Source organism: Neovison vison, chromosome 13 (genome assembly GCF_020171115.1).
Source record: "Neovison vison isolate M4711 chromosome 13, ASM_NN_V1, whole genome shotgun sequence".
Lineage (NCBI taxonomy): Eukaryota > Metazoa > Chordata > Mammalia > Carnivora > Mustelidae > Neogale > Neogale vison.
This window is the reverse complement of record NC_058103.1, coordinates 111735272-111759399: the sequence shown is the minus strand read 5'-3', so window position 1 is coordinate 111759399 and position 24128 is coordinate 111735272. Positions and strand designations below refer to the sequence as shown.

The 24128-nt window shown below is 36.6% G+C and overlaps 1 protein-coding gene across 2 annotated transcripts in view; it reads left to right on the top strand.

Moving 5' to 3' along the window:
- UNC13C (unc-13 homolog C) overlaps window positions 1-24128 on the top strand; it is a 599404-nt gene that overhangs the window by 245005 nt on the left and 330271 nt on the right. For both annotated transcript variants that reach the window (XM_044230120.1, XM_044230119.1), the window contains exons 11-12: window positions 3814-4041; window positions 5005-5146. In XM_044230120.1, the coding sequence (XP_044086055.1) occupies window positions 3814-4041; window positions 5005-5146 (370 nt within the window). The remainder of the gene's footprint in view (window positions 1-3813; window positions 4042-5004; window positions 5147-24128) is intronic.

The window sequence follows — 24128 nt, the reverse complement described above, 5'->3', positions numbered from 1 at the left end:
CCGAAAAGCAGGGAGCCCCACACAGGGCTCGAACCCTGGACCCTGGGATCATGACCTGAGCTGAAGGCAGACACTTAATGACTGAGTCACTCAGGTGCCCCTATTTTGTCTTTTCATAAGACTCCACAATGTGTGTATCATTTTACCCAAAGTTCCTAAAACATAAAATTGAACCCAGAGCCAAATTAAATATTCAAATACGGCAATAATTTTGCTTTAGGTTTCTCAGGGAAAAATTTTATCTTCTCTTTTTATTGAATGTATCCTGTTTTCTAAAGAGCGTGCTTGAGACTTGGAATACACATTTAGTTGAGGTTGGCCTTACAGGCTCGTGGTTAAGCTACATGGATTTACAAGCGTCTGAGCCAGTGGTGATTGATAAATGTTTAAGAATTTGCAAGGCAGTTGCTTGAAATAAGCCATGTTAGGAATATTTTATACCATAGAAATCTGCTAATATTTCAGGTAAGGTCTGGTTTTGTTGTTGTTACTATTTGGTTTTGCTTGTTTGTCTTCTTCCATAAGGGAGGGGAGAAAATGTGCCAGTGAGTTAGGGAAACTTTATCCTTGTTAAGGAAGAGATAAGATCATGTACTGAGAATGGAGGTTAATGAGGTGAGGCAAGTGACTTGAAAAAAATAGAAATTTTTGGAATTGCTTTTGAGAAAAACAAGAAAGAGATTGAGACCAAGAGAGACTATTGCAGCTGTTAGATGTATATAGATAATAATCTGAAACACTAGAATCACAAATTGCCATGCAAAGGTGGTGAAATTGTGAATTTCACATGAAATTTATGTTTTGGGTAAAAAAAATAAAAATTATAGAGAAAGTGAGGGTTCCGATTTAGTGGTCTTCCCATTAAATTATGTAGAAAGGGACCATGTTAGCTAAGTTTGCCTGTTTACAGATGAATTCTCTTGTATCTCTTGCAAGGATGAATTTTGTTGTGCATAAATGTATCCTCTGATCTGTCAATTAAGGGTTTTTAAAAGTAACAGTGATACATTCCATTTGGATAATGTATTACATTTTACAAAGTGCTTTCAGTGTACATTATCTCTTTTGATCCCATTTATTGCTGATCCTTGATTGACCTATTACTCACTGTATTTCAGTGAAGCTGCTAGACCTTCTGCTGTACACTTTGAAGGAAGAGTCATATAAATCCAAAGTTAAGTTTATCTCTGGTGACTTTGAGATAAACAGACCAAACCTGAAGGAAAATAACAAACCCAAAAGGTTGAAAATTCATGGCAAATTGCAGCCATCTCAGAAATAGTTTCATTAAGAAAATCAGGTTTGATAAACAATAGGCAGTGGAAAGTGCTTATAGATCAGTGACAAAAATTAATTACAGATTTTTCTTTATCTCCAAACTACACGGATTTAAGTGAAATCATTTCCCTCAGATCAAAACATGTAAAAGTAGAACTTTTAAAATGCCACATATCTTTTTCTACAAATAACAGATGAGAGGTTTAAACATGAGCCTCTGTTAACCTGCTTTCCCCAGAATAGTGGTTTTGCAGGGGGTTTTCCTGTTGTCCACAAATTAAGAGTTTTCTACTCCAATATCAAGGGCATTGGGGAAAGATTTCACAGCTAATAGTCACGCTTTCTTAATTAACTCATTCAAAAAATTCAGGATGCTGTTGTTAAGTACAGAGATTAGATTCCTTTAGGTAAAAAAATTGTTAGTGTATTCTACCTTTAGTATATTCTACCTGAATTTGATAGTGATTACTTGAATGAGCATTATTATGTGGGTAGTCATCTGCTAGCTCTTCCTGAATTTAGAAAAATAATCCAAAGGACTTTAACTCTCAAGGCCTTTTTTTTTTTTTTTTCCTGTAGCCTTTGAGAGCACTAAGAGCTCAAACAGTAGTAGTTACTTGGAAATTTGGGGGAGAGTTACATCTTATGGCACTTCTCACCTTTTGAACATTCATTCTTAGAATGGCTGTCACATACTCAAGTTTTGGGGCACTCTGAATCTTGCAATAATTTTTTCAAGGCGACACTGCTCTTTCTATTTAATGACTATTTCAGTACTTGAAGTAAAATATGCCTATTGGCTAGCTGGGGATTATTCAATGTAGCCTAAGCTAGTTTTATTGTATAAGAATTAAGGATGTGCAGTCAAACCATTGACGCTAAATTATAAACATGCTGAATTGTTTAAGGATATGTAATTTACAAATGCGTAGCTTTTCTATGGCCTGTTTTAACAGAAGACTAGGGCATTTGGAATGTACTTTCAAGTTATCTTAAATGTAATGCATTCATTCTTTGTATTCTTTTTTTTTTTTAATGTGGTTTAAGTTCTCAAAGTTTTTTTTTTTTTTCTTGCTTTTGTTTTGTTGTTGTTTTAAGATAAAGACAGGGAATCTGCTCTTTATGCCATTAGAATATTCATCCCTTTAACTTTCTTTAATTACACCTTGGTTATTATGGATGTGTTTTTTCCACTTCGGGAAACAAATGTCATACTTTCAAATAAATCAAGATTTTCACTTAAGTACTGCTGTTAAATATGAATTCATTAGAAGGAAAGCCAACAGCTGACCTTTTCCTCTTTGTCTTAGCTTCCGTGCTTCCATTAGGCTTAACATTCAAAGACTTAGACTCAAAGAACATTAATAAGGCTATCCTTTGTGGTAGAAATCATGCAGATAAATTCTCTCATTTAACCTCTAAACATTCTACCAGATATTAATGTGGTTATTTCAGAGATATATTTCAAAAAATTGTAAGTTGGGTGATACAGTCATGTAGATGAAAATTGGATCTGTTACCGAGTGTTGTTTTTTATTCTTTTCATTACATCACCTTTGTTTGGCACCCAAAAATATTGGGTATCAGCAGTGGTTGCTCCTGCTACGCTGGTCCTTGGGGTTTTGCTTTCTCATCTCAAACTCACTAAGGAACTATGAGAGTTGGAATCATGGTTCACTGTTAACTTGTCATGGATTGTTGCACAACCCAGAGGTCACACACAGCCTTGAAAATACCTGGCGGTTGGCTGGGGAAAGTGAGGGATCCAAGAATGAACTTTTGGAAATCTTTCATTGCCAAAAGGATTAGTGTTAAAAACAAAAATACCCGGAAAGTTGAGACCAATCATAAACAAACAAACAAACAAACAAAAAATCCTGGACATCAAGAAGGGTTTTGAGTAGAAAGAATTTAGCCTATTGAAAACAATGGCCATATCACAAAATGAGAGTTTGGGCCTGTGATCCTTCATGTACTTACATGGTTTCCAAATCCTTTTTAAACAGCACAATCTCTGTAATTCCAAGTAAAATCTTACCAATGGTGCTATTTATTTTACAAGAAGAATTTAAACACTTAATCATGATGAATTCCATCATTAGAAATAATTAAACACTTTGAACACAAGGATTTGAAATACTGAGTTTGGGGAAACATTTGCCCTCTATATCCTGTTTCTCAGTTTTGTCTGGCATGTAGTATATGCCGTATTTGACTTGTGCCTTCTTTTGCTCTTTGCAAATTCAAACCACGCATTTGTTCAAGCCCTGATTTACGCAAATAATACAACTGGAAAAGCTGGGAATGATGGAAGTCCATTTACTTGCCACTAACGCAAAGGCTGGTTCTGAATCTCAGTCTAGGTATTTTCTCCAGCAGCATTTATCTTGTCCTGCTGTTCCATGAAGTAGGTACTCTGACTCCTCAGAATGAAACCATTTATTCATTCTCCTGTTCCTTCTTTCTCTCCCTCTCTCAGGCCATCCAAAAGTAACTTTATGTGCATTTATGTCACAATTGATTTTTCCATTATAGGAGCAGCAGAAAAGAGTTCTAAGCATGGTGCTGAAGACAAGACTCAGACCATTATTATGGCTATGAAAGAAAGAATGAAGATTAGGGAGAAAAACAGGCCAGAGGTGTTTGAAGTCATTCAGGAAATGTTTCAGATTTCTAAAGAAGATTTTGTGCAGTACACAAAAGCGGCCAAGCAGAGTGTACTAGATGGGACATCTAAGTGGTCAGCTAAAATTACCATTACAGGTAAAAAGTCGTCTTTAAAATTTTTATTCTGCATTGAGATTTTCATATGTTTTAGAAATCACTCTAATGAAAATTATGGGTAAAATAAGTAGAATTTTCCAGTCTTGTCAATATTGATAAGAAGTATAATCTATATTTGAAATTTCTAAAGTATGTCCTAGATAATTGAAGTAATTGCAGTCTGTTGTTCTAATCAAAAACTCTTCTAGAGGAAGAAGTTTCTCTTTTACAATATACTCATCAATATCCTGCAATTTACAAGAGATTAGCTTTGTAGCTGCCTGCCACTGATAAATTACAAGAGTAGCTAAAAATCTCTTTAGCCAGTTTTTCTTAATGAGAAAACACACATCATTTCACTTAATTCTTGATCAGTACCCCTCAAACATTTGATCCTCGAGTCAAGGCAATTTGAGCTTAATGATGTCTGGTAATATGAACTTCTGAAGTTGCCTATAACTAGATAAACATTAACCAAGCCTCTTAACTTACTCATATGGTACTTGCAAGATAAAATAAAGATGCCATTTTTTTTTTTTTAACTAGGTTGAGCTGTTCAGTAGTGACAGCAAACTCGCAATTAGAAAGACATTTTAAATCACAGACCTTTGAATTATGTTGGATAACTTTGGGCATATTGTATGTGCATCTTTATTTCTCTATACATATATATAGTAATGTGTATACAATTATATAGCTGGTGTGAATAGGGCAGTATATATGTATAGCTGCTACTCATTACAGGCAAAAGAAAATATTTATTCAAGGAAGGTTTTAATACTCAGTGCTTTCATTCTTTCATTAAATATTTTTAAAGTCCTAATGTTCATGACAATAAAAGCAGTGGGAATGTATCCACAAACCCAGCGTGCAAAGTGTTAGAAGAGCTGCCCTTCATTACCATTTTTGTTTGTTTGTTTGAGGAAATCTTTATATTAAAATGTTTATTTTTATTTATTTCAGTGGTTTCGGCACAAGGCTTACAGGCAAAAGACAAAACAGGGTCGAGTGACCCATATGTAACTGTTCAAGTGGGAAAGAACAAAAGAAGAACCAAAACCATTTTTGGAAATTTGAATCCAGTATGGGATGAGAAGTTTTATTTGTAAGTATATCATGTGAAACTATTACAAGTATTGATATATTTGGGAATATATTTAATACAGGTATGCAAAATATAGAAGCAATAATTATCTCATATTTAATACTAAGCAGAAATTATCAAAAGTGAAATTAATATTATGAAGTCACTTAATACTCACATTTATTAATCTTTATCTTTGGAAGAAAGTGAATAAAAAGAATTTTTCAAACAAAGGTGGCATGGTTGGGGTGACTGTATAGGAGGAAAAAAGATTAAGATATGATCTGTAACTTGGGTTGACCTAACATAACTTCGAATTTACTGGCTTGATTCAGCAATATCCTGACATCTGATGATTTAGGACTAAGGGCAGGAGAAGGATTTGGGGCATCAACTGACCCATCACACCTATACCATGATGAAATTGTTGATGATAACTTTTACAGCCTCTCATTTTCTAAGAGGTCGTTTATTTTTAAAGCCTCTTATATTTGTACCAAAAGGTAAGAAATTATTTTTCTGGCATAAGTTCTTTTCTTTCTAAAGACAAAAGATGACTTTCCAATTGGCATTTGATAGAAATGAAAACTCCAAACCCTGAATCCTTTCTTTTTCTTCCCTCCTTTCTATGCTGATGGTGTAAACAAGGATGTTATTAACATACCAAGTGAGCAAACCCAAAACATACAGCTTGTTTGGAGATGTAGGCAATAGTGAATAAGAAATAGAGTGCTTTTGTTTGTATTGGCTGATGAAGAGTGTGTTCAGAAATAGGTTTGGAAAATCAGTTGGGACCAAATAACGGGATACCATAGAATGAGTTTGGATAGTTCCTCCCTTTTCACTGATGGAAGAAACTATTTTAGCCTCCATTTGTTTGTTAACCGAAGACAAGAAATCCATTGGTAGTCATAAATCCAAATCTCTAAACCAGTCAAATAAATGAATCAAGCAGGATAAGGGCAACAAAGAAAGGACAGGACTATGGCAAACGTCGAGCAAGCAACTTGGAAAACTACAGCTTCAATGGCCGCGTATTCATGCAGATGTAATGAAGCTAGAGCCCACAGATTCTCAGGAGAAGCTATAAGTTTGAAAACTTAAAATCAGGTTTATCGAAGTAAAATTGGCAAAATGTAAGTCTACATATTTAAAGTGTACTCTTTGTTAAGTTTTGACTTGCATATACCTCAATGAAGCCATCACCACAGACAATATAATGAACATATATCTCGCCCCATATTCATGCCCCAGGAAAACCGTCCCTCCTTAACTCCCTCCATGGCAAGGCAATCCCTGGTCTCCTTTATGAAGCTATAGAATGCTCTGCATTTTGCATTTTGTGACTTTTATATAGAGCATACATTATGCATTCTTCTTTCGTAGGGTTTGATTGACTCAGTGTAATTATTTTGAAACCCTTTGATATTGTAGGATTCAGCAAGAGATCATTTCTTTTTCTTGCTGCATAGCATTTCATTGTTATAAAATATCAAAGTTTATTTATGCATTCACCTTTTGAGGGGCATTTGGTTTGTTTCTAGTTTTTAGCTATTAAAAACAAAGCCCTTTAGAAAAAAAATAAAGCTGTTTGGAAACTTGTAAACTGTCTATGCAAACATTTATATGCATTTCTCTTGAATAAATACCTAGAGTTGAATAGATGGGACATCTATTATGAATATAGGTAATTTTTAAGGTAATTTTTCCGAGTGGTTATACCATTTTAAATTTCCATCACCAATGTATGGGAGCTCCAGGCGTTACACCCTTCTAACACTTTGTAAGGTCAGTCTTTTAGATTTTTGCAATCCTTCTATATGTGTAGTGTAGTGGTATCTTATGGTGGTTGTAGTTTGCACTTCTCTGATGACTAGTGGTTTCAAGCATCTTTCATGTGCTGTCCATGTATCATTTTTAGTTAAGTTTTTAGTTTGCTCATTTTTACTGTTTTTCTATTTTGTATTTGTGCAAGTTTTTTTTTAAATAGTTTTATATTTTACATTTAGGTCCATCATACATTTTTAAGGTAATTTTCTAATGTGGTAGAAGTTATAGACCTAAGTTCATTATTTTGCATATGGATATCCAGTGGTTCCTGGACCATTTTTTGAAAGCACCATCATTTCTTTACTAAATGGCTTTTGCACCTTTAATAAAATTCACCCATCCCTGGATGTGTTGATCTGTTTCTAGATTGTTCTGTTCTATTTACCTGCTTATCCATCTGTATGCCAGTACCATACAGTCTAGATTACTGCAGTTTTACTTTAAAATCAGTATTTTTTTAAAATATTTTATTTATTTATTTGACAGACAGAGATCACAAGTAGGCAGAGAGGCAGGCAGAGAGAGAGGGGGAAGCAGGCTCCCTGCTGAGCACAGAGCCCCGATGTGGGGCTCGATCCCAGGACGCTGAGATCAGGACCTGAGCCGAAAGCACAGGCTTTAACCCACTGAGCCACCCAGGTGCCCCGACTTTAAAATCAGTCTTAAAATCAGTGTTAGTCCTCCATTTTAAATTTTTTTAGTTATCTATCTTAGAGCCTTTGAATTATTTCCAAATGAGTTTTAGAATCTGCTATCGTTCTTCACACAAAAAGAAACCTGATACAATTTTGATTGCCGTATTGCTCTGGCTAAGATTTCCGATATGATCCAAGGAGAAGTGACACAAGTGCATCTCCTGGCCTTGTTCTCAGTCTCCAGCAGAGCACATTGTTTTTTTTTTGATTAACGATGAGCTTAGCTTTAGGCTCTTTGTAGATGCCCTTTATGCAATTGAGACAGTCATCTTCTGTTTCTGATATGCAGAGAGTTTTGATCAGAAACAGATGTTGTAGTTTGTCTAATGCTTTTACTGCATTTTTGGGTTGCTCATAGGATTCTGAATGCCATTTAAAAAAAAAAAACTTAGAAGATATTTTTCCATCATCTTCATGTTTACATGCTTTCCTTATTCTTGGTGAGAAAGCCATTGTTGCCCTCATCTTTGCTCCTCTGTGCATGTCTTTTTCCTCCTGAGTTGCTATTAAAAGACCACGTTTTCTTTACTCAGTTGCACAATATGGTAGTGTTGTACCATGGTGTGGTTTTCTTTATATTTCTGGTGCATGGGGTTTATTAAATCAATTGGGATTGTGAGTCTGCAGTTTTCTTCAAACTTGCAAACATTTTGGCTATTTCTGTAAACATTTTTTCTCCCTCTACCTTTTGGAGATTCCCCTTATAAAATATATTAGGCCTTTTGAAGTTGTCCCACAACTGCTGATGGAAAGTTTATCTTTTCTCTTTCTCTCTCTCTTTCCTTTTCTTCTGCGTTTCACTTTGGATTATTTTTATTGCTATGTGTTTACATTTGCTCACCTTTTCTTTGGTCATATCTAATTTATTATTAATCCAAGGCACTGTATTTTTCTTTTTCTTTTTTAAATTTTTATTTATTTTTTAATGTCTTTTCAGTGTTCCAGAATTCATTGTTTATGTACCACACCGAGTGTTCCATGCAATACGTGCCCTCCATAATACCCACCACCAGGCTTCACCAATCCCCCGTTCTCCTCCCCTCCAAAACCCTCAGACTGTTTTTCAGAGTCCATAGTCTCTCATAGTTTGTCTCCCCCTCCGATTTCCCACAACTCCCTTCTCCTATCCATCTCCCCATGTCCTCCATATTACTTCTTATGCTCCACAAATAAGTGAAACCATATGATAATTGACTCTCTGCTTGACTCATTTCACTCAGCATAATCTCTTCCGGTCCCATCCATGTTGATACAGATTTGGCTATTCATCCTTTCTGATGGAGGCATAAAACTCCATTATGTATACGGACCGCATCTTCTTTATGCATTCGTCTGTTGAAGAAGATCTTGGTTCTTTCCACAGTTTGGCGACTGTGGCCATTGCTGCTATGAACATTGGGGGTACAGATGGCCCTTCTTTTCACTACATCTGTATCTTTGGGGTAAATACCCAGTGCCACTGTATTTTTCATCTCAGATATTTCGGTTTCTTTCTCAGGAAATTCAAGTTGGGGTTTTTATATCTTCCATGGCTCTACTTAACTTTTTTTAGGTAAGACTCTATTTTCTCAGAGAAGTTTTAAGTTCACAGAGAAATTGAGAAGAGGATACAGTGATTTTCCATGTATCTTCTGCCCCCACATATCCATTACCTCCCCTTATTACTAACACTCCCCCATCCACCAAAGTGGTATATTTTTTTTACAATTGGCAAACCTACATTGACACATCATTATCACCCAAAGACCGCATTTACATTATGGTTCACTGCTGGTGGTTTATATTTTATAGGTTTGGACAAATATATCATGATGTGTGTCCATCATCATGGTATCATACAGAGTACTTTGCCTTAAAAATCCCATGTTCCACCTTTCATCCCCACCTCCCTGAATTTCTTTTTACTCTCTGTATAGTTTTTTTTTGAAGCAGGTCCTAGGGTTGGAGTCATACAGTGTATGACCTTTACATGTTGGCTTTTTTCACTTAGTAATATGCAGTTAAGCTTACTTTGTGTCTTTTATGTGGCTTTTCATTTCTTTTTTGCACTGAAAAATAATCCATTGCCCAGATATGTCACAGTTTGTTTATCCATTGACCTACCAAAGAACATCTTGGTTGCTTCCAAGTTTTGGCATTTATGAATAAAGCTGTTATAAACATCCATATGCAAGTTTTTGTGTGAACATAAGTTATCAATTTCTTTGGGTCAATGCCAAGAAATGTTATTGCTGAATTGTATGGTAAGAGTGTTTTTCATTTTGTAGGAAACAAACTGTCTTTTAAAGTGACTGTACCAGTTTGCATTCCCACCAGCAATGAATGAAAGTTCCTGTCGCTCTGAATCCTCCGTAGCATTTGGTGTTGTCTGTGTTCAAGAGTTTGGCCATTCCAGAAGGTGGATAGTGAGATATTGTTGTTTTAATTGACAGTTCCCTGATGACATCTAAGTAGCATCTTTTCAAATGCTTACTCGCCATCTGTATATATTCTTTGGCAAGATTTTAAGAAGGATTTTTTAAAGTGTTTTTTGTTGTTGTTGTTGAATTTTAAAAGTCTTTTAACTGTTTTGGATACTAGTCCTTGATCACCTGTGCCTTTTGAAAATATTTTCTCCCCATCTGTGACTTGTCTTCTTATTCCCTTGACACTTTCTCTACTTCCCTTTTTGAACACATGCAAAACATACCACTCTTTTGATGTCCTTGACTGCCAATTCTCCATCAGTGTCAGTTTTGACTGATCAGTTTTTTCTTTGTTATGTGTCATATTTTTCTGCTACTTCAGATGCCTGGTAATTTTATACTGAGTGCCAGACACTAAATATTATCTCGCTGGGTGATGGATATTACTTGCATCCTATAAATACTACTGAACTTTACTTTGAGACATAGTTAAGTCACATAGAAACAGTTTGGTTTTTTGAATGTTGCTTTTAGAATCTGTTAAGTGGAAATGAAATAGTGCTCAGCTTTGGGCTAATTATTCCTCAATTCTGAAGCAAGACTCTGCTAAGTACTCTGCCTACGGACTCATGAACTGATCAATTTTTTCAAGGCTCCCAGGTAGAAACAAGCACTATTCTGGTGTGGGTGAGTGCAGCACACTGAGCTCATCCCGTTGATGTGTCTTTTTTTTTTTTTTTTTTTTTTTTTTAAGATTTTATTTATTTATTTATTTGAGAGAGAATGTGTGAGAGAGAGAGAGAGCACACAAGACATGGGAGGGTTAGAGGGAGAAGCAGGCTCCCCACTGAGTAGGGAGACAGATTCAGGACTTGATCCTGGGAGCCCGGGATCATGACCTGAGCTGAAGACAGTTGCTTAACCAACTGAGCCGCCCAGGCGCCCCCTTGGATGCATCGTAACCAGGCTTTGGGTAGTTTCAGCGTGTGCAGTTACCATGACTCACTGGATTACTCAAAGGGAACCTTCTGCAGATTGTCAAAGTTTTCCTTCTGTTCAGTTCTCTTCTTTTTGACATGCCTGTGGCCTTTAGCTGCCTTGGTGTTCCCAGACTGTTGGCTCAGAGAATCTAGTAGACTCCATTTGAGTTCTTTCTCCTTGTACAGTGACTGGAAAACTATCTCCACACAGTCAGCTGAAGTCATCATAAGACTCACCTTGTTTGTTTTTTGTTTCCTTGGGATCACTGTCCTTCTTTGACAGATCTCCAATATATTGAAAACCTTAGACTTTGTTCACTTTTTGATTTTTCATGTGGGAGAGTATCTCCAGTCTGTTATTCCCTCTTGACTATAATTAGAAAGTCTGAAAATCTCAATTTAATTGATAAGCAAAGTGAAATAGTATAAGAACCAACACAAAGCATGTCACACAGCATCTGAATTCTAGACATATTTGATCCACAGGTTGTCAGTTACATGTGTGAAATAAAGCATTCATCCAAAGGAACACAGTAGCAGAAATACTTATTCTAATATTTTAATCCTGCAGAAGGTTCCCTTGAGAAATCAGCTGAATAATGATAAGTACAGGGATGTGGGGAAACTACCCAAGAATAAGGTAATCGTCACCAAAAGACAGAGGTATAACAGTGTCCGGTGCTCATCGAGGTCAGGAATGGTGTTTGTTCCCACTAAACAAAGTAGAAGGCCTCATAACTGATGGGACAAGTACACAGAAGAGGATACTGGAATGGATGCGTAAGATAGGAATTATCTATGTTTGGGGGAAGTTTTCCTATAATGTACTGTATGCCTTATTTTTGAGAGGAAGCATTATCTACAATGGCTATACCAATATATCTATGTTTAAAGCAACACTCTTTTCAAGGAAGAAGAAATTCAAATTCAAACCCATTCCACCCTGCTGTTCATGTAATATGTATATAATGTGCACAGTTTTTTCACAATTTTTTTTAGTTTACTGACAAAATATGTGTGAGTGTTAAGTTACATTCACACATATTTTCTATTTGTCCCCTCTAGAATACCAAAAACAAATGCCTAAATTTTCAACAGTGGCTCTTTTTGTTGCCAGTTTCTAGAACTCTACAATTCCGTTCTTAATACTGAGGTTCTACATCACGGGTTCCAAAAACACTGTTTTGGATCTGCCTGTGCATACTTCCATTTTACCATGAAATGGCATGAGAATTGCACATTTATCTTCTTTTGTAAGGTTTTTTGTTGTTGCTGTTTTGGGGGATAGCAGGTGAAAATGAGGTCATAATGAATTTATGTGCAGATTTTGAAAAATGCATACATATCATCGATGAGCTCCTCCATGCCTCCCACCACACTGCCCTGTGAGCTGGAGTGTAAAATGGTATCCTGGCATTCTGAAAATAAGGTATCTTATTAATAGTATGACTAATGTTTGCATTGGGGGGAATTAAATTCTGAGGTTTGGTTTTTCCAATATGAAAAATTGAGATTGTTAAATTGTGATAATGTATATAGGTATACATTAGGTATCTATACATATAATGTATATAATATAATGTAATATAACAGGATTGTTATATTGAGATAGTGTATATAGATTTCATGGTATTGGTAAGCATTAAAAATGGCAGTGTTATTGGGCACCTGGATGGCTCAGTGGGTTAAAGCCTCTGTCTTCGGCTCGGGTCATGATCCCAGGATCCTGGGATTGAGCCCTTCACTGGGCCCTCTGCTCAGCAGGGAGCCTGCTTCCTCCTCTCTCTGCCTGCCTCTCTGCCTACTTGTGATCGCTGTCTGTCAAATAAATAAAATCTTTTAAAAAAATGGCAGTATTATCAACAATTATTATTATTAGCATTTATAACATGATGACATTCTTTGTGGTAAGATTCAGGACTTCACAGCAAAGATGACAGTAGTGTTTGCATTAAAAAAAAAAAGTTCTAATCTGACTAGTGAGGCCGAGAAAAGACTAATAAACAGGGTGCTGTAAAAGGAAAGTATTGCTGAAATAAGAATTACAGAACTGAAATTGGTGCAGGATCTGAGAGACTATTTTATTCAACTCCCTCATTTTACTGGTGACACTTGAATCTCACAGGCAGGTTATAGCAGAGCCATGACTACAAAGCAGTTCCCTGTTCTGAAGCCACCAAGAAGATGCAAGTAAAAATAAAGAAGGATGTTTTTTCCAACACCTAAACTATTGTCTTAGGAAAACTGCTTTGACCTGAAAAAAACAAAAACAAATACAAAAAACCAAACTAGACAGTTCCAAAGCTGGTAAAATGAAAATGCAAATGAAGAAATTTTTGTAAAGGTTTTTGAAAGCTTAATAATTCCCCCATTAATGGCAATTTGATACCCTCCAGAGATTAATGCTAAGTCATTTCACTTTTAGTTTTACCTCTCTTACCATGAGTTGAAAAAAGAAGTTTGAAATTTTTATCTTAAAAAGACCAAGATGTTGTATGATTTTAAGAATGAGACACTGTAGAGAGTGTTGGCCCAGAACGGAGGCATGACTATTTGCTTTCTGGCAGAAATATGGGTTAGGAGGGGTTGTAAACACACATAATTTTTAAAGCATCATATGGGTATGTATTAAGGTATATGAAAGTGCTTTGAAGTGATAAAGTATGACATAAATCAAAGGCACTGGTTATCTTTGTTCTTTGTTCCTGGTAAGTTGTATATTTGATCATTTCATAATTATGACATTTGATTTTATTTGCCTATACAATAGTTAATGAAATGTTTTATGCTTGTCATAAATCATTGCCTCAGGAAAAAAAGGAGTAAGTTTTTTCCAGTGGGTTTTAGAGAGAAAATGCCAGTATGGTTTATTTGAATAAGAAATTTTGGAGCTAGGAGGCTTGCATTTATGTTACGTAGATACTGTCCTTTCCAGAAGACTCTATAGTTGATGGTTGGTGCTTTGCTTTTGCTAACTTATGAAATAAAACTTCATACTGATTCCCTCTTTGAGGGAAGCTGGCAGGCATGTGTTATTTTTCTATATCTATTATTTATTTTTTTGAGTTTTTCTTAAATTCCAGTTAATGTACAATATAATATTAGTTTCAAAACAGTGTACAATATAGTGATTCAACACTTCCATAAAACACCTAGTGCTCACGATAGCAAGTGTCCTCCTTAATCCCCATCACCTATTCCGCCCATCCCTCCACCCACCTCCCCTCTGGTCACCATCGCTGTGTTCCCTGTCGTTAAAAGTCTGTTTCTTAGATTGTCTGTCTGTCTCCCTCTCTCTCTTCATTTGCTCATTTGTTTCTTAAATTCTACCTATGTGTAGAATCATATGGTATTCATCTTTTTCTGACTGACTTATTTTGCTTACCATATTACTTATGAGCTCTATCCATGTCTTTGCAAATGGCAAGAGTGCATTCTTTTTTATGGCTGAATAATATTCCTCTGTGTGTGTGTGTGTGTGTGTGTGCACATCTTTATCCATTCACCAACTGGGGAACACTTGGGCTATTTCCATAATTTGGAGATTGTAGACAATGATCCTGTAAACATCAGGGTCCATGACCCTTTTGAATTAGTATTTTTGTAGTCTTTTGGTAAATACCTAGTAGTACAGTTGCTGGATCATAGGGTAGTTCTATTTTTAACTTCTTGAGGAAACTCCATACTATTTTCGAGAGTGACTGCACCCGTGTGCATTCCCACCAACAGTGCAAGACAGTCCCCCTTGTTAGTTATATTTTTAATTTGTATTAAATAATTATTTTAATAACAAGGTCTAGTCAACACAATGCCTGTGGTAGGAATAGGCACAGCAGTGGTGTTTAAGCACCTTACCTAAATGACTGCACAGTCACCTCCACTTGTTCAGTGGGTATCAGTTAAATTCTATCCACATTTCCTGAGTCCCCATTTCTTGTTTTTTTTTTTTTTTAAAGATTTTGTTTCTTTATTTGATAGAGAGAGATCACAAGTAGGCAGAGAGGCAGGCAGAGAGAGAGAGGAAGGGAAGCAGGCTTCCTGCTGAGCAGAGAGCCCGATGCGGGACTTGATCCCAGGACCCTGGGATCATGACCTGAGCCGAAGGCAGCGGCTTAACCCACTGAGCCACCCAGGTGCCCCTGAGTCCCCATTTCATGCAAATCGCTGTACTTACAAGGTCCATAGAAATACTGACTTGAAAAGTGACTCCACGTTATTACCAAAGAGCTGTTGACCTACTAGTTTATAGACTTGAGTTCCAAAAATTTTCTGGATTAACATGCTCCTTGACCTCAAGATAACCCTTTAGCCCCTGTAAATCTGTCTCACAGTGGGCATTGTGGGGAAAAAAAAAAATTACTTCCCACCTTGACACAATAAGATTTTTGACAAGAGGCAATGAACATGCAAACTCTTAAGATGTGAGTGAACATTAGAAACTCCTAAAGCTGTTGTTTATAGAAGCATCATTGCCTTGGCTATCTACAAGAATGTCAGCCATGTTTAATTCACAATCAACCACATGTGTGGCACACAGAGTGCCTTAGGCCCGTGGCTCTCCACTGTGCCCTGTGCCTCTCCGCTGAGGACCGAGCAGGAATTAAGCATAAGGTAAGCTCTATAGGAGATAGCTTATTTAAATACTCAGTTAAATACAAATAGCTCCATAGCACAGCCGATGAATAGTTTAAAATGACAGCCTGAATGTAATCAGTGATTTGATTTATTGCCTAGATTACTAGCATGGGCCTTTTCGGGGCTACACGAGAAGGGAGCATTTCCTCAGTTGTCTGAGCAGCTTACAACGATGGTATTAGCATCAGGAAGTCATTTGTCAGGAAGATTGCTCCACAGTTGTCTAAAGCAAGGAGTTTAGTCACACTTTATGGGCTTGGAAATTTGTTTACTAATCATTGTCTACATTGCGAATATGCCTGGCAATGGGGAGACATGACAACCAGTACCGCCTTTCACTGAGTAAATGAGATTGAGCCATTACCCATCCACACACAACAGTCAACAGAATACATTTATGCTATCACTGCTTCACTGCAGAAACAAAAGGATTTGTAATAAGGAGAGGAAAGGTATGTGGAAAGAGATCTGGGCTGAATTCACTCAACTTAGAGTCCCCGAAGAGAACTTCTTGCCAGTCAACAAACCGTAAGCTTTCAGATCAGGACAGATCCTTAGAGATGGCTTGTGATGTTGCACTGACCAAGAAATAGAAGGCCGTGTACTTCGTTTCAAACGGAGGATTAAATAGAATCCAAACACAATCCCCCAAATCTTGAGGAAGCAGTTGGGTTACGAACAACAAACCCTTGGGGGCAATGAGGACTATTCTGTAAGGATGCTTCTTGGTGGGAAGAAAAAAAAAAAAAACCCTCACACTTAAATTGGACCATGGAAAAGGGATTTTTACTTGGACACAGAATGCTCTTGCAGGAAACCAGGAAAAAGCAAGTTGGAACTACAAAATGGCAGAAATTATATGTCCTTTGATTCCTCTCTGTTTTTCTCTGACAGTTTGTCCATCTGTATCTGTTTTTCTCTATCTCTACTTCCTTTTTTTTTTTTTTTTAAGAGTTTACTTATTTATTTGACAGGCAGAGATCACAAGTAGGCAAGTAGGCAGAGAGGCAGGCAGAGAGAGGGGGAAGCAGGCTCCCTGCTGAGCAGAGAGCCCGATGTGGGACTCGATCCCAGGACCCTGAGATCATGACCTGAGCCGAAGGCAGAGGCTTTAACCCACTGAGCCTACTTCTTATTTCTCCTCCCTCTCTTTCTTCTATCACTTGGTCCCTCCTGCTCTTTCTTCTTCCCACTTTCCTCGGTACTCTGGTTTGGTTGCTGGTCACTACTCAGTAGCTGTTCATATCACCAGCATCCGTGTGTTCCATAATAGCCTCGGTCCTGTGACCATATGTCTTTCAACTCTAGCATTCACAGATTTCTGCCAGGAAGGTTCTTTGCATTTTAACCAATTAATCCAATTCATTTTTATGAAATACCAGGCTGTGGTAAGAGCACCTTATATCCATCAGTTGGGCTTTGTATGAGGAACAGAGAGGAGGGAAATCCTAGTGGTATGTTGGTAACTGTTTTGGCCCCGTAGGTCCAAGCAGTTACCCCTGAGTGGAATATATCTAGTTAAGGCACTGTAACGATCCGGATCTGTCAAGGGTTTTCAAGACCCAAATACAATTCTAATCAACCTCTGTTTAGCCATCCTTCCACCTCTAGGTCATACCCCATGTGTGGACCAACCATTTTGAAGGCAGGAAAAGGGGAGCAACATGCTCTTCCTATATATAGCCAGACTGAAAGTTGGCAGATCTCCATTGGCCCAGAAAAATGAAGTGTAAAATCTAATTTTCTGGGTGTTTTTTTTTTTCCCCCAGTACCAACACTGATAATCTTTAGAGAAATAGTTCATTCATGAGGCACTCTCGTAGGTTCTCCAGACACTGAGGTAAATATGAAAGATGATTGCTCCCCATTACACAGTTTGTTTGTTTTTTTTGTTTCCTAATTGGGGTGGAGATGGTGCTAAGGCTTCTATCATCAGCTGGGGGGGAGGAGCCAATCCCCAAATGTTAGGGGAAATGGGCAATTCTGCCTGGTGCTTTCATTGTGGCTGGGCTTGACAATAAGATGGTTAGTTATTTCTAAGTAAAGATTTTTTTTTTAAATTTATCTATTTGAAAGAGAGAGCACAAGCCGAGGGAGCAGCAGGCAGAAGGAGAAACAGGCTGTCCAATGAGCAAGGAGCCCGATGCGGGACTCAATCCCAGGACCCTGGCATCATGACCAGAACTGAAGGCAGATGCTTAACGCAGTGACCACCCGGGCACCCCACAAATAAAGGGTGTTTAAAGCATGTTAATATTTGATGGCTGAGCAAAAGAAATTCTAGCTAGAGAAGTGCCTTGTTGAAGAAATATAAATGTCTAGGAAGGAAAGTCTAAAACTCAAATCATTGCAAATCTCATAGGCACTGAAATTTGTGTAGCTATTTACAGTAACTGAATTCCTGTCACAGGTATAATACTCCATAGTGCTTTACAAAGCATTGTTGTTGTCATTTACAGATGAGAAAGCTAAAGCTCAGGGAGGTCGATAGAATGTTTCTGAAGAATTCTTCCAATAAGTGAAGTAAAAGAAGCAGGATTCATTTTCTTCTTTTACCACAGTGAAGTCCTTTCCACACTATTTCATGCACCCACTATTGCCATGTGTTTAAACCAGCCACCCAAAGAGAACCATGGAGAAGTCCGTACAAAAAACCCCACATGAGTAAAAGGTTAAATGGAGAGATATGAAAGCTATTGGGGAAAAAAAAAAAGCTGAAACTGAACTTCTAGAAGTGAAACATACAATATGTAAAATGAAAAGCACATTGATTAGGAATGACAGATTGGATATCACAGAAGAAAAGATTAATAAAGATATAATAATAGAAAAAATATGGAACACAGATAATTTTTTTTTAAATAAAGCAATGAGACCACTTCAAGTACCCCAAACCAAGTAATTGAAGTCTTCTAAAGGACAAAGGGGAAGAATGGGTACAGAAAAAAATATAAAATATTTGAATAGATAATAGCCAATTTTTTTCAAGTTCAATCAAAATTGGCAGCACATAGACTCAAGAAGCTTAACCTCAAGCATAAGAAAATGGAAAAAAAATTACACCCAGGTACATCATCATCACATTGTTCAAAATCAGGGAAGAAGAGAAAATCTTGAAAGCTTCCAGAAAAAAAAGACAGACACTAATACAGAGTAAGAAAAATAAAGATGGCAGCCAGCTTTTCATAAGAAATGATACTAGCAATAAAAAAGAGGACAACATCTTTAAATTATTGAAACAAAAACTGTCAAACTCAAATTCTATACTCAGGGAAAATGCTTTTCAAAATTAAAGGCTACAAAATAATTTTTTTTAAATATTTTATTTATTTGACAGAGATCACAAGTAGGCAGAGAGGCAGGCAGAGAGAGGAAGGAAAGCAGGCTTCCCCGCTGAACAGAGAGTCCCATGTGGGGCTCAATCCCAGGACCTTGGAATCACGACCTGAGCCGAAGGCAAAGGCCTTAACCCACTGAGCCACCCAGGTGCCCCTACAAAATAATTTTTTAACAAAATAATTTTAAGCCAAAGTAAAGGGTATTTAAGACATAAGCTAAAAGAATTCCTTTCCTTCCAACCTGTACTATAAGAAATGCTAATGAAAGTCCTTCATACAGAGGAAAAGTAATACCAGATTAAAAATGTAGGTTTATATAAATGCATAAAAAGAAATGAAGAACATTGGCAGTACTAACTACGTTGACAAATATAATGAACAATTAAGTTATTTTGATTTATTTGAAAGATTACCCAATATTTAAACACAATAACAACTAGTCCTTGCTTATGTAATAATCAAAACAAAATGATTACAGAAAGGTCTGGAGGACACAACTGGAAACATGCTATTGTAAGATTCTTATACTGTACATAAAAGTATATCATATTGTTTGTAGATTATGGTAATTTAAAGATGCTTACTATAAAAGATGTGTACTATAAACTCTAACCAGTAAAAAGAAAACAAAAATATTATAGCTAATACTTCACCAAAATTGATGAACTTCAATTAAAAAAAAATGATAAATCCAAAATAGAAAAAATTAAAAAGGGAAAGGAGTGTTAAAAAAAATGGGGAAATTAAAAAAAAAATAGTAAAGATGTTATACAGAAACCTCAATATGTCAGTGATCACATTCATTGTAAAAAATCTAAACACCAGGTTTAAAAGAGATTATAATATTGAACAAAAAACCCCAAAGACCAACAATATCTAACCTGTGAGAAATACATTTTATTTTATTCTATTTATTTATTTTTTACTTTTATTTATTTATTTGACAGACAGAGCTCACCAGCAGGCAGAGAGACAGGCCAAGAGAGAGAAAGAAGCAGGCTCCCTGCTGAGCAGAGAGCCTGATGTGGGGCTCATTCCCAGGACCCTGAGATCATGACCTGAGCTGAAGGCAGAGGCTTTAACCCCCTAAGCTACCCAGGCACTCCAAGAAATACATTTTAAATATAAGAAGATACAAATATGTTTATTGCTTGTAGGTCTGCTACTTAGAATACTTCACCCAAAAACAACAGAGTATATATTAATTTGAAATTCACAGAACATTTACATGGATAGCTAAGTAACATATGAAAATATGTTCAATATCATTAATCATTCAGGAAGGCAAAACTACAACGAAACACCATTCCATAATTAGTAGAAGGATGAGTCGTCTCTTTTTTGTTCTCTGCATTTATTTCTTGGACCAGTCAACTATTACAATTACATCTGATTAACTTTGAGTTGTATCTCATTTTGTTATTTTAGTAGTAGCTTTAGGGTGTATAGTATATATCTTTAAATTACCACAGTGAACTTAGCATGATATTGTACTTCACACACAGTATAAAAACTTTATACTAGTATACTTTCAGTTGTCTCCCTTAGACCTTTATGCATTTGTTGCTAGTTCTCGGCAAGGAACTCTATGGCAGATGAGAATAGAAGATGGTACAACTGCTTGAGTAAACCACTGGTTTCTTTAAAAGAAAATGTACTCGTATGAAGATTTATACACAGGTATTTATAGCAGATTGCTTTGTAATAGATAAAGACTAAACACCCAAATGCTGTGACATTTGATAGGCAAATTGTGACACATGCAGAATACTAAAAGCAAATGGTGTACACAACATGAATAGATCTCAAGCTAACTAAGTGAAGGGTTTAAAGTGTACAGTTTGATTCCATTTATATAAAATTATAGAAAAACCAATAGTGAACTAAAATGTAAGATGTCGGATCAGCGGTTGCCTGGGGAGTAGGACAAGGAAAGGATTAAGAGAAAGTGATTACAAGAAGTCCAAGAAAACGTCTGGAGGTGATGGATATGTTAATTATACAGATTGTGGTGGTGGTTACATGGGTGAATATGTGTGCTCAGACCTGGTAAATTGCACAGTTTAAATATATACAGATAATTGTATGCTGGTTATACTTCAATTAACTAAGTAAAAAGTCACTGACAAACATTAATCTCATCACTCTACTAACAGTACTACATTAATGGTGCATTTACACGCTACAAATTCGTGATACAAAACCGTTCTTCTAGGAGGAGGAGTTTGGTGGTGGTGATGAGGACCACAACGATGTCCATGACCTCTGTCACGGTCACCCTCGCGATCTGGCAGTTTATCGTTCAAATGTCCTACACATCTAACAGCATTTAAGTTCTAGAAGAAATTCAGTGTCATCTGCAGTTGTATCTTTCCATTTACAGCTGAAAAAAAGGAGTCTCAGACTTTCCTGCAGTTTCAGGTTCTGCAGCCAAAACCCCAGGGTCTGCCGCCTTCTCCAAGTACTTGACTCTCACTAGAGGTTTCTGGAGGGGTCAGTTAGTACATAATACCATTGTAAATGTTTCAGAGCTTATTGATTGCTATATAGTAAGTCATTACTCGAAAGAATGTGACATCTTAGGCACATCTACTTCCACCGATTTTTTTTCCCCCCAGTAGTTATACAGCATTTTAGATCACTTTTGTTTTGGTCCATAATGATTTTCATGTCTTTAATGTACATTAGGGTTGTCTTCCCACCTAAGTTTTGAGCTATTTGAGGGAGAGACCCTCCTAAAATAATGTCAGGTACAAAATAAGCCTAAAAATATACAGAATTATTTTCAAATGATAATTTCCAAGGTTAATTGCTTACCTATGAAAGTGTCTTTTACAAACTTTATTTTTCATTTCCAGTATTGATTAACACTGATTTCTCCCTTCTTGCTATTCTTTCAATGCCATTTTTTTCCCCATAAGAATTCCAAAGAACTTTCTTCTCTGTGTATGCCCCTTGAGCATCATTTGGTGAACTCGAACATTTAGTGCTTTATTAGCTTCTGTGGTGTCTGTTTTCCTGCCTGATGAAAATTCTACAAATGACTTTAATCTTCATGATAGGCTTTTTTTTTTCCTTTTTTTTTCCGGTTATGTCTCCACCTGACAAACTTTGCTACTTTTGATTAGAGTCGGACTTGAAGGGATGAAAAGGACAAAAGGTGTTTTGATTTGGTTAAAGCACAGAAATAAGCAGTGAAAGTAACCCTTGAGCTTTTACTATGACTAGATCATGTCATCCTTTTTCATTCTGTCCACACAGAACTAAAGATAAAACACAGGTCAGATCAGTCAAATTTAGTAAATCTTGAAGATCTCCAGGGGTTTCTCAACTTCACTGTTAAACTACTTGGTACTTAATCTCTTTTTTAAGATTTTATTTATTTATTTATTTAGAGAGAGAGAGATAGCATGGGAGAAATAGAACAATGGGGGAGGAGAGGGAGAAGCAGGGTCCCCACTGATCAGGGAGCTGATGTGGGGCTTGAATCCAGGACCCTGAGATCATGACCTGAGCCGAAAGCGGATGCTTAATTGACTGAGCCACTCAGGCATCCCCCAAATGGAATTTCTTGTTCATGCCAGGTATAAACTAGGACACAAACAAAACTTGATTATGAAAAGCTGGTTATTACTAGGTTGAGTCATATGAAATTGTTGATATTCAACTCTGCTGACCTAGAGAAATGACAACTTCATATGATTCAATTTAAAGTAATATCCTCTATTAAAATTTCATCTGAATAAACAGTCTTAACATTTTATCTGGTTGGTAGTGGGGTTTTTTTGCACTTTTTCTGTTAACTTAAACTGTGTGTGTACAGTTTTATATTTATTACTCAAATTTTTGGAAGTTTGAAAACAAACAGATATTTGGCTAAATTTTTCTTCTAGCTGTTCCTAATTACATAGATTGAACTTAAAGTTTCAAGATATTTGGTTTTCATTTTAGTGATAAGGGTTAGCTCATGTAGATGCCAAAATTTTCATAGATGCTGTCAAGTGTTTTGTTTGTGCAGTGGATTTTTTTTTTCCTTCTTTAGATTCTTCTCTCTCGCTCTCTCTCTTTTTAATATATATATATATATAAAATATATATATATTTAAAGATTTTATTTATTTATTTGTCAGAGAGAGAGAGAGAGAATGCACAAGCAGGCAGAGGCAAGGGAGAGAAGCTGGCTTCCTGCTGAGCAGGGAGCCAGATGTGGGACTCGATTCCAGGACACTGGGATCATGACCTGAGCCGAAACGAAGGCAGCATCTTAACCAAATGAGCCATCCAGGCATCCCTGGATTCCGTCTCTTGGCATTTTCTGTATTATCCAGCTCTGAAGGGTTCCAGAGAGGACTAAAGTATAACCCATGTTACTATATATGGGTCCTTAAATGAAGTTATTCCTTTCCGATAATTGATTAAAGCTTAGGTTTAAGTGGAAAAGCTAGTTGGAGTGTAAGATTTCTTAACATTTCTTCTCTTTAGCAATTCATTGGTGATCACTGCAGAAGTCTTCTATAAGGTGTCCTGTGTTGCTCATATTTGGAATGAGAAGGCTGTTAGTTAATAGCTTTTACCTTTGTGGTTGTTGCTTCTGCCAAGTGTGGTGTTCAGATCAAGTCTGATCAGGCAGTTGCTGAAACTGTAGCTTGCTACTGACATTTCCATCATTGCTTTAAAGTTTCTTGGGAGTTTAGCAGCTTTTCTTTTCTAACAAAGAGTGGGGGCAAATTAGGTGCCATGGAAACTAATGGTGACTAATTCTGTTCTCTTCCCAGAGATAAATTCTGGCTATTTAGTTGAACCATTTTTCTGTGGCCAGAAGTAGTCAGAAGCTCTTGAAAGATCTCTTTGACATGCGGGGGTGGGGGGGGGTAAGGCAGGAGAAGGGGAAAGTGGGGTGGAAAAAGGTACTTTTTATTGGTTTTGTTTTCTTTCTTTTTTTCCCTCCTTTTCAGGTGGACTAGTATGAGAAGGAGGAATATATTGCACATATATTTATATACACATTTCATTTAATGTATAACAAGTATGTCCCCTAAACTTAACATAATATGAAAAGTAGATTTCACTTATCTGATTAGCAAAGATTTAAATGTGCTAATACTCGGTATTTGTGAGAG